Here is a 12,085-nt window from a genome sequence, read left to right as displayed (position 1 = left end):
CATTGAATCATTTACTATCTGGTTTCCACCGAGCCAATCATCACTTTACAAACCAGTTTTATATTAGACTTACACTATTCCTTAAACCAAACTAATATTGTCAAGATTACCATTCCTATAAAGCTAAACTTAATTATTCATCACTTTCTTTAATTAGGTGCAACAATAAATGCTTTTTTCTCTATTTTCTTCTTTACAACGTGTAACGAAATCATTACAATTTACAACACAAATCACACAGTGAGTTTGGCCTGTGGGGCACATTCCAAAACAACAAACTAACTATGAAAGACATAGTCCAAATTATGTTACCTGACCTTGTCAACATGTTCATACAATTCAGTAACAGCCACTCAAAACCAGACACACAACTATAATAATTTATAAAGACTTAATAAACATATTTTAAGCCACTTATTTATTTATGAATAAACTAACACCAACAAAGATTTCTTGTAATATTCTCTATGTAAGTTTCTCACAGAGAAAGTATCAATAAATCCAAGAGAACAAAACAGTCAAACTGGTATATAAAAACAAAAATTGTCTTTGAGTGCAAACAACAAAAATCGAAAATGCAGACAGCACTTAACAAAAAAGAGGTCTCTCAAACATCTCAAGGTTGTTGTCCAAACTTATTGTTCATCAATTCTTCACTACTTTCTCACAGCAACAACACAGTTACCAAACCCAGAAACAGTTCTTCGCAGTGTCGACAAACCTTTGCAGCAACGACATCATCCTCTATTTTTCCAAACACGAAATTCACAAACCATGAATCTCTTCCATCACTCCATGAATCATACACTGAATTCAACAAAGTTTATCCTCAATTCTCTGAGACTGAGAAAATTGACAGTTTGAGAGCCAAAGAGTATTATCATCTCTCTTTCTTAAATCAATCTTGTCTTGATTATATTGGTATTGGTCTTTTCTCTTACTTTCAACGTCAACAACATGATGCTTCAAAAACTCAACTTTCTTCTCCTTCAACTTCAGCACCTCAATCTCCACTGCAATATTCTGATATACCCTTTTTTAGTATCTCCTACAAAACAGGAAATTTGAAGACTTTATTGCTTCATGGAGGAAATGAGTCGGAATTCGAGTCTTCAATGAGGACAAGGATAATGAAGTTTCTCAACATTTCTGAAAATGATTATTTCATGGTTTTCACAGCAAATAGAACATCGGCTTTCAAACTTGTAGCAGATTCATATCCATTTCAATCTTGTAAGAAGCTTCTCACAGTTTATGACTACGAAAGTGAAGCAGTGGAAGCAATGGTTGGCTCTTCGGAGAAAAGAGGAGCGAAATCAATGTCTGCTGAATTCTCATGGCCAAGACTAAGGATTCAATCAACAAAATTGAAAAAGATTATTGTTAGTGATAACAATAAGAAGAAGAAAAACAAAAAAAGTGGTCTTTTTGTATTCCCACTTCATTCAAGGGTGACAGGAGCAAGATATCCTTATCAATGGATGAGAACAGCTCAAGAGAATGGTTGGCACGTTTTGATTGATGCTTGTGCATTAGGACCAAAAGATATGGACAGCTTTGGTCTCTCTCTCTTTCAACCAGATTTTCTCATTTGTTCATTCTACAAAGTTTTTGGAGAAAATCCATCTGGTTTTGGTTGCCTTTTTGTCAAGAAATCTTCTATTTCACTTCTTGAATCTTCCTCTTGTGCAGGAATTGTCAACCTTGTACCCGAGGGAAATCTTCTGAATAATCTATCGGAAAATTATTCTTCTTCTAGTCATAATAATCAAGTAGAAGTTGATCCAAAAAAGTCACCATCTATCTTACAAGATCAAGAATTATCTTCTTTGATTTCTTTCTCTGGAAGGATGCAAACTCCGCAATTTGTTAAAGTTGAAGCAGATCCAAAAGCTCCAGAAGGTTCGGGAACTGAGAACAATCAAATTAAGACTGCAGAAGATAGTAAAAATGGGAGCTTTGCCGTTGAATGCAGGTGTTTGGATCAAGTGGATTCTTTAGGATTGACACTGATAACCAACCGAGGAAGGTACCTGATAAACTGGCTTGTGAACTCATTACTGAAGCTAAAGCACCCTAATGATGAAGGAGTTCCACTAGTAAAGATCTATGGTCCTAAGATAAGATTTGATAGAGGACCTGCTTTGGCTTTCAATGTTTATGATTGGAAAGGAGAAAAAGTTGAGCCTGTTTTAGTACAAAAACTTGCTGATAGAAACAATATATCTGTCAGCTATGGATTTCTGCATCACATTTCGTTTGCAGATAAGTATTCGGAAGAGAAAGGAAGAGTCCTACAGAGTAAAGAAGGAAAAGGCGAGAAAGTATCGACGAACAAGAAGAAAGATAGGGATAATAACTTGGGAGTGACAGTGGTTACTGCTGCATTAAGCTTCTTGGCTAATTTTGAAGATGTCTATAAACTATGGACTTTTGTTGCTCGGTTCCTTGATGCAGATTTTGTGGAGAAGGAGAGGTGGAGGTATACTGCTCTTAATCAGAAAACAATTGAAGTTTAATTGTAAGTAAATTTTGATTTATTCTTCCTGGTTTTTTTATTATAGAAAACTCAAAAAAGTGTAAACTTGGATGATGAAGATTTTATGTTGATTCTACAAGAAAAATTATCAACTTAGTCACTCATTTGTTTGATGAGTTCACGAATTATTAGACATTAATTTATCAGTTCAATTATTTACTTTTACTTGTTTCATATGTCTTATTCTTGGATACACATTTAGTACCTTCACAAATTGAATATTCAATCTTTTTCAAGAAGAAAGAAATCAAGTTTCAATACTCTATTAGTATATTATATAACTCATATAAGGATAAAGTCATACCAGTTCTGTTAACACAACATAAGGAGGGTTGAATCAATGTTGTAGTGTATTGGTGCCCACCGAAATTCTATGGTTATTGTTCCGCGTGGGAATCAGAATTGATCGATGAACGATGGATGTTGATCACAACGGTGGACTCGAGCTTCTGGTACGGTAGAGGAGAGGCGACCTGCAAGGTTAGCACTCCAACACTCAAGTCAGTGTGAGAGTAACGTGCGGTGAATGAAATTTGAATTCAAATGATCTGAGAAATGGTGCATTCTTCCTTTCATATAGTAGGACGGTTATAACAGCTAGTTTATTCACCTCGCGCGAGATGCGGGTATCCTTCTAATTGATCTTGGATTTGAGATTACCTCCTTTTTCGTCAATGATAATGCACATGTTCGGCATGCGGTACGGGTGAGCTGTTTTGCCATTTGGGTTGTAGTAATTGGACCCTCTAGACGGCGCAAAACAGTTATTATGCAAAGTTATTTTGCAAGTAAACAAATATTTGTTCTAGGTTTGTATGTACCAGTCAAAAAAAAAAAAACAGGAGAAATAAGACACACAAAAAAACTCTACTAGTAAATTAGGCAATAGACAATAAGGAATTTGACTTTGAAACACCCTTAATTCTTTGCTCTTCTTCTTTTGACTTGAACATTGACATCTTAACATTGTTTGTTTAAAGACTTGCATTGTTCAGAAATGTCTAAGCGCTTGAAAATGCCGGCAATTAAGAAGATAAATTCAACAAATCCGATTTTTCTAGTTGAATGCAAACAAATAAGACCCAACAAATTCCCCAAATTAAAATAACCCAATACCCAAAAAAGCCCCAAGTATATGCTAACTAACGTTTCAATGACATATTTGTACAAGCCTGCCTTCACATACCCACCCGGTTCCCAAACCAGTCCAAGAGACTCAAGTACAAGTCTCACAAGCATAATATCAAACACCTTGTCGGCATCAATTTTGTTCCCAAAAATGCAATAAGCGTGAACAATAGTGTTTTGCACAAAATGTCTACACACCAGCTAATATTATTATCACACAAAAAAGAAAATGTATGGAAAAAAAAATCAAAGAGCGTACCATATAAAATTGTGTAACGTCGCAATAGTAGAATATTCAGCACAAGATTGTTGGACCCAGTGCATGTGGTTGGTTGTCCAGCCAAAGAAATTTGGCCCAAGCAAATTCTCATTCACATTTGTCTTCGATGTGCATTAAATGCATGGTTGCATTTTTCCCCCACAAATAAAGATAAGCATATGTTTTATTCAAATAAAGAGAATCCGACTAAATTGGTGGTATAAAGAAAAAATAAATAAATAAATAAATAAGGCTTAAATATTTTAATTTTTTTATTAATGTTTTAATCACTTTAAAAAAAGTTTACTCCCTCCATTGCTATTACACTCCTGTGAAAAGTCACGACTACTTCTAATATTTGGATACCGGATACCAAAAAAATTATAAAAAAAACAAAAAAACTTGTTTAAAATTGGGATACCGGATATGCATTTCCAACTATGTTATTTGACGTAGAACACTACTTGTTTGTTTATTAAATGATAAAAGAAAGTAGAAAGAAAAAATATGAGAAAAAAATGTTAAAGAAATGAAAATAAGTAGAAAGTGAAAAAAACGTGAGATGATTGTATAGTTGTTGGGATATATAATACGCCTCCAAATAAATTTGTCAACAAATATATCCAAGCAAAAGTGTTTCTTTAACACTTACTCCCTCCGCCCTTATTTATTTATAAATAAAAAAGATTCTCTTTTTAAGTTTATTGAATAATAAATGTGTTTTATCTATTATGTAGATTAGATATATTCATTACTCAATAAATATAAAAAAAAAGAATTTTTGCTTATAAATCATGCCGGAATAGTATATGTTTAGTGGTAAAGCACTTCTACAATGCCCTTAATTCCCAATGTACTTACCTTTTAATCTCATTTTTCATTTATTTTTTCATTTTTTAGTCAACTTTCATCCTTAATAGTATGAGTTGTGCATTTTGATTCAATGATGGAAAATTTTAAGGCAAAGTCATCAAATTAATTTTTTTTGAAGTAATAAATTTGGCCAATCAAACAATAGTGTTGACTTAGTCAATGTCACGTAAAATTATATGGTGCACACTCATTACTCTGTGCCTTATGAGTACTCCATGGATCAAAATATTTAATTTTCATCTTGTACATCCATAAATCTTGGAAATTTCTTCACCCACCTCCTAACCTTCTTGCCCACCCCTGGTGAATTTACCACAATACCCCTTGTTTCGGAAGTTCATTTCCGAAACTGTACTTTTTTTCTTAAAAAAGGTGTTTTCGGAAATGTATCTCCGAAAACGTGTTTTTTTTAATATAAAATATTGATTTCGGAGATGCATCTCCGAAATAAAGTTACTTTTTCAGAAAATGTGGTGTTTCGGAAGTTCATCTCCGAACGCACCCCCCTTGGGGGAATTCGGAAATGTACTTCCGAAAATATGTCTGGACAGAAGAAAATGAAAAACAACAACAATTCGCTTTATTTAATCGGGTGAAGATTACAACGATAATATTACATATAATTAAAGTTACATGTTGTTGATCACAGGTAGGTGGGGATGAGTCAACATTTTGATAACGTCGTCCGCCGATCTTTGAATTTTCGCGTCCAACTCGATCGGGCCTTTCGAAGAAAATCGGTCGAACGTTGTCCACAAAACCGCCAAATCTTCGTCGTTCTTGATCTCAAAAGGTGTGAACATAATGCCTCCCTCGTCGTTAAGCGATGGCGAGCGGTACTCGAGCTTGACAACCTTTCGATTCTCGGGATAGTGCAAAAGCGTGTTAAGCGACGGTATCAACTCCGCAAACGGCGTGTCGCGCGAGAAGCGAAATTGGAACGGCATCGGGTAGCCGGTTTCAAAGTAGACGAATGCTAGGTGGGGGTAGGTTTGTGTCATTTGTGTTTTGTGGTGTGAAGAGGATGAAGAAGAGTGTGTATTTATAGACTTATTGGAGCATTGATGGCCTAACAAACCTTATCCTGCCTCAGGGGACATTTCGGAAATGAACTTCCAAAAATAGGAGGCAGACTAGCATATTTCGGAAGTTCATTTCCGAATTATGCAGAAACAGACATAAATTTTGCATTTTGTTGATTGCTTAGTGTGTTGTCTAAATTGAACATATGGAATTGACATTAACCATAAATTAGACAAGCAAGTCATAAAACATAATTATATTATAAATGTATTGAATCGGTCCGATTTTACATGATAAACAACAATACATACAAAAAAACGATCCGGAACAAACTAAAATTCACTGAACCAATCGGTGGATCCTAAGTCCAAAATAGGCTCATTCTTCGACCGCTCTCTATTTTGCTCGCGCTCTTGGCTCATCATTTCTTCAAACTCCGCCATTCTTGAAACAAAAGGATCCGGCAAGTCTCTGCCTCATTTGAACGATGTGCGGTCCATTGACAACAAGTAGCCGGTATAGGACACCCCGGTTTCAAAAACACTTGGACGAAGTGCCGCGATCATAGATACCCGATGCATATGATTCGGCCCGACGAGTCCAATGGCGGTCGACTATGAAGTGGAAAGAAAGTCTCACATAGTCCAAACCTCGTCAAATCGACGCATACAATATCATATGCACTTGTTATGAGATGACCCATATCGGGGAATGACATCCACTTCGAGACCGGAGCGATACCGGTAAGTGGTGGAACAAGTGAATCATGGATTTTTGCAAACTTTTCTTGATTTTCATATAGTCGGCCGTAGATGTCCCGATACGAAGTCAACTCCGCAAGAAGTTCCCGTCGGACTAAAGTGTGATTATTTTCCCCTTTACCGAGCAAACCCGCAACGGCCCGATATCCACAATTTCCGTCGCCTCCAACATCAACGATGTTATCGATATATTTGTGCATAAAAAGTGGCATCTCATCAATGTAGACAATGGGTGATTTTTTTATCGGCGGTGTGCGAGGTGGCTTCGAAATACGGGCACCATTATTACCACTACACTTGGACTTAGGTGTCTCATGAATTTCCGGGAACGATGCATCAACATGTTCAAAGTAGGAAGGAGATCGTTTTGTTGATGTGTCATCTTGTGTAATTTTGGACTTTTTCGGTGCACCTTTAGTCTTAACCGGTTGAGATGGCGGTTTCAAATCGGTGGTCTCCGGAAATGCGATCTTTCGCAATTGTTCTTTTATATGCATTTTTGTTGTGTCGTCCGCTTTAGCAAACTTCTCCAATATCACTTCCAACTCGTCGGAGATGGTGATTTTGGAGTCATTTTCATCCGGCGGGTCAAAATCATCAAAACGAAGTTTCTTCCAATGGTCGGCTACCTCATCCATGCGTATGGGTGAATTCAAATTCTTTTTTTTTGCAAGTATACAAGCACATGGTAGGCCGTATGTCTTTCTAATCGTGCACCCACATAATGAACTATCCGGCCCCGTGGTCTCCGACCGCTTAGCTTCATGAAACAAAAAATTCAAACCCGTTCGAGATATGTTGTAAATCAATTGGGAGAATAGAATTTGCCCTTTAATCCGGTGTTCCATAACCGTCTTGCTCCGACCGAACGATGTTTGAATTTCATTGTGTTGATTTTCAAGCATTTGGTTCACGGTGTCCCATCCCCGACACAAATCTCCCTTGCTATCACCCAACCACCTCTTGAAGACCGCATGTGCGGATTCAACTCGGTTAGTCGTGGTGCAACCAAGATGTCTAACTCGATTTGTCCAAGCGCACACGACTTTTTCTCTAACTTTATCAAGAATGGTGGATTCGACATAATGACAAAAAGTCTTAAGGGAACCACACAACGACCTAAAGTGTACCAATTTCTCGGTATACACGTCTTCGGAGTAGGCATCCAAAATTTCCCTCCATGCCGCCATTATCCTATCAACCACAACACCGGCTTTAACAACTTTACCGTTTTCATCCGGCCTATCTTTTGTCCCAACCGCGGGTTTCAACTTGCTTCTCACGTTGAAAGTTATGTGATACCGGCAAAGTAAAGCGGTAGATGTCGGGAAGACGGTATCGACCACATTCATCAAAGCATTGTCCCGATCGGTGACAATGACGTTTGGTATAACCGCTTGATCAACTAATAAAGACTTGCAAATTCCCAAGGCCCACGTAAAGTTGTCTTCTTTTTCACACTCCAAAAAAGCAAACCCCACCGAATAAGTCTTGTCCGTCGAGGTAACACCGACTATCTCTAGAAGCGGAAGCCTATACTTGTTGGTCTTGTACGTCGAATCCATCACAAGAACGGTTGGAAATGTGTTGAATAATTTGATACTTTCGGGATGAGTCCAAAAAATATCACGCACCGTAATTTTATCCTCGGAGGTTCGGAAGCTTGAAACATATTTGTTATCGCCTAGTAGTTTCAAAAGTTGTTGCATTTCCGACCGAGGACCCATATTCAACACTTTGAGATTGTGTCGTTCATTGTAAACTTGCTTGATATTTGAAACGCTATCCGGTTTCTTACGCTTCAAATCGGCAAGTATGTTGCGAGGCGCCACTTTGACTATCGTTAAGTCCGATATCACATTCCTCTCTTCGCGGGACAAACGACACGCCATTGGATGTCCGTGTAACTTGACATCCAAGGCATGATTATGAATTCCACAAATTACGGTTAACCGCCACAAATCATCAACCCTCCGAGTAGCACGCAACTTAAACGGACACCCGCACTTTCTCGAGCCCGTGTCCTCGTGTTTTAGCACCCGGTTTGATTGTACATAACTACCACCCCGTTCGCAATTCAAAACAACGAAAGCTTTCCGCTTACTATTTCTGTTGTCCGACCTTAAAATAACAATTCCAAATCCATGTTTGTTAGCTTCCTTCCGAACACAATCAAGCAATTGTTCGCGACCGCCGAAGCTCCGATCAATTGTAAAATGTTGCCGAACATCGACCGCATTGATCATAGGAGTAACGTCAATAACCGGATCGTTATTATCGTTGACAATTTCTGGAACTAATACTCCATCGTCTTGCACATTGTTGTCCGGATGCACCATACCTAACAAATGAATAAATTATCAAAAGTTGGCCAAAACTGTTTTTTTTTTACTGCCAGGCCTATTTTCGGAAGTTCATTTCCGAAATATGTTAGGTAATATATTTCGGAAATGAACTTCCGAATTTTATCAGTTTTCAGCAGAATTTTGTTGAATCAATGTAGTGAAATAGGGAATGAAATAAGTGATGTTTACCTGAAATTGTAGCTTTTTATGCTCCCTTTAACGTGATCAACGGTTTGAAACTTGATTTTAGGACGAAAAAAGGATGGAGATTGATTGGGTTTTGGAGAGGGTTTGGAAAAGTGTTGGAGAAAAATGATGAAATAGTGAAGGAGGGAAATTTGTATATGCAGAAATCTTTTCGGAAATGAACTTCCGAAAATATTAACGGTTTTGACATTTTCGGAGATTCATTTCCGAAGTCAAAAAAAATTCAAAAAAAAATAACTTCGGAAGTTCATTTCCGAAGCAGGGGTAGTTTTGGTTTTTCGCTGGGGGTGACCCCCATAGGGAGGTGGCTAAAGAAATTTTCTAAATCTTTATATCAATCATTAATGGCATAAAAACACATTTAATTAAGATTTTCGGAAAATCTATTCAAGAACTCTCAAGAACTCAATAACAAAAAAATGGTAAAATCATGATTCTTAATTGTTTCAAGCAAATGAATAATCTATTAGAAGCGGAATTTCACCATAAATGCGATTCTATAATTAGTTTTTCATAAAATCTCATAACCAAGCCGGATCGAGCATGTCTGTATTCATGTTACACGTCATTTTTTTTCTTCGATTTGTCATATTCACAGTTTGTTTTGCAATTTTAAATACATATTTGAAATTGTGGTGAAATTTGGATTCCAACGGTATATAATTTGTGAATTAATTCGTTGATTTAAGGATTTTTGAAGAAAAAAATTATGAAATGTAATTGAATATGATGAGGAGTAACACTCATATAATACCGATGAATTAATTGAAGATGGTGATTTTTGGATTTGAGGATTTGAGGATTTTCGTTAATTTTGAAATGTTTATTCATTGATTTGGTGATTACCGTTAGATTAATCTAAAGAATGAGAATTGCACCATCATGCGACACTAAATGTAATACCCGGTATTGTAATTGTCCAATTACAAATTCTAAATTAAAATTTGCAATGAGAAATGGACAAATATGATACACATTCTTACTAATAGGTCCATTACATAAACCATGTCAATTAGTGAGAATGAGGGTATTACGGACATTTCCCACTTAAGTGAGAATTAAGACTTGTTTGGCCCTTTTCTTGTCCCTAACCATTTGAATCAAAAACCAGAATTTTGCAAGAAGAGGAGAAAGAGAGGGAAGCGTGGAAAGAGAGGGAGAGGAAGAAGAGTCCCAAAACTCAGCCCAAGCTTCATCCTTGCATGCAACCAGTTCTGTCCCAATCTTGCTCTTATTACCATCATCATCATCTTGCTTTCAGCTCTGTCATCATCTTCTCTAACTCTAAGGTGAGTCCATAGTTAGTGACCTTGGGGGTTTTGCATGTAAGGGTTCAATTGGGGTTTAGGGATTATGAGTGAAGTGTTGATCAATGATGCTAAATCTGTTTGTTTTGCCCTATTCTTTGTATGCTAATGTTTCTATTTGCAATTATGTGATGCAATTTCGTTTGGACTGTTATACAAGTGTAGGGGATCATCTATAGGTTGTTTGGGACTGGTTTAGGGCTTCTAAAACGCAGAAAATTGATTCTGCATCAGAGTAATCGGTTACTGGGACCTGGGTAACCGATTACCCTGTGTAATTTGGCGTGGATGGGCATTTTTGAAGCCAGTAATCGGTTACTCTGGGACCAGTAACCGATTACCCTGGGCGCAGGGTGGAAATTCAGCAATCTTGGGAAATTCATATCTCCCGTTTCGTGCGTCCGTTCGACGCGTACCATATACCGTTAGAAAGCTATTTAAGTGTACTATCTAGGAAAATTAGCCTAGGTGCTTGAATATTATTTTTTGATATATCTGACATACTTTCTGTTAAGTGCGACACTGATAACATGTGAAGCATATGTATCTAGGCCGAGTTTTCTTCTTTATTCTTGATGGCTGTGTTATGTCGTTGCATATGTCGTCATCTTTATGTCCCCCTCCACGTGGGAATGATCTGGTGTATACTCATTGGTGGGGAGGGACAGCTGGGCATATTCACCGATCTCAATGGGAATGATCTGGTGTATACTCATTGATCGGTATGGGATATGTGGATACTCGATGGGAATGATCTGGTGTATACTCATCGTGTTACCAAGGAAATGCTAGTGCTTGATGGGAATGATCTGGTGTATACCCATCATGTACTGAAGAAGGCATTTCCTCTAGTAGGAAAACATCGGATGTTGGTACGGTGAGATAGTGATACCACGTTGGTAAGATCACTTGTTTATTCGCCCCTAGTGATGCCTCATAGGCAATATCATTAGGTCCTCACCGGTGGGCTGGTACAATCACGGTGACGTGGTTGTACTAGCAACATCATACTTGTGTGTTGTTTATGTGCTTAATGATATCTCATTGGTTAGCCACGGGACTTCCATTGGTGATATTGTCCTTGTTGTGTATTTGTACCTGGCCGTGAGGAAAACCACGGATCCACGGCGGATCCGTTTGATTGTATGTTCCCTTTAGATCCGAGCGGACTAATAGGATAGGCGGACTCACTGGGATTTAGTAATCTCATTCCATTCCAATTATATTTTTTTCAGGTGGTTCGAGGCAAGATCGCGGTAAGGGAAAGATGGATTAGATCTCTTGGCGATGCTTGGATATTTCTTTTAGTTCTTATCGTGCTTATCGTCTGTTGTATTTTGGACATGTACTGATATGATGATGTACTTATGTTTTGGCCATGGAACATTCGGCTTATGTACTCATGTACTTCTACTTTCCGCTGCAAAACATTATGTATTTGTTGTCTTATGAACCATTTATGATACTTTATGCATATTATTCTAGACATATATGTGTGGGGTGTTACACTAAATCCATCCTCAAATGACTTTTCCAAAACAGTCATTTTTGCATGAGGTCAAACATACAAGAAGCATGAAATCCATATCATTCAAGACACAAGCCAAAGAAATATAAAAGGAAAAATAACTCATCTATAACAT

General features: G+C 37.5%; 1 protein-coding gene across 1 annotated transcript; it reads left to right on the top strand.

The window, feature by feature from the left end:
- The first annotated feature begins 364 nt into the window (after nucleotides 1-364).
- On the top strand, nucleotides 365-4,023 carry LOC131643526 (uncharacterized). Its single transcript, XM_058913772.1, has one exon. It carries the CDS (start codon nucleotides 576-578, stop codon nucleotides 2,517-2,519), a length of 1,944 nt encoding a protein of 647 aa, XP_058769755.1. The 5' UTR covers nucleotides 365-575; the 3' UTR covers nucleotides 2,520-4,023.
- The last annotated feature ends 8,062 nt before the right edge of the window (nucleotides 4,024-12,085 follow it).

Source organism: Vicia villosa, linkage group LG1 (genome assembly GCF_029867415.1).
Source record: "Vicia villosa cultivar HV-30 ecotype Madison, WI linkage group LG1, Vvil1.0, whole genome shotgun sequence".
Taxonomy (NCBI): domain Eukaryota; kingdom Viridiplantae; phylum Streptophyta; class Magnoliopsida; order Fabales; family Fabaceae; genus Vicia; species Vicia villosa.
The sequence above is the reverse complement of the archived record's forward strand: the minus strand, read 5'-3'. Positions and strand labels throughout refer to the sequence as shown.

Excerpts from the sequence above, each read along its gene's own strand:
- LOC131643526 (XM_058913772.1), top strand. The coding sequence starts at position 576 with ATGCAGACAGCACTTAACAAAAAAGAGGTCTCTCAAACATCTCAAGGT.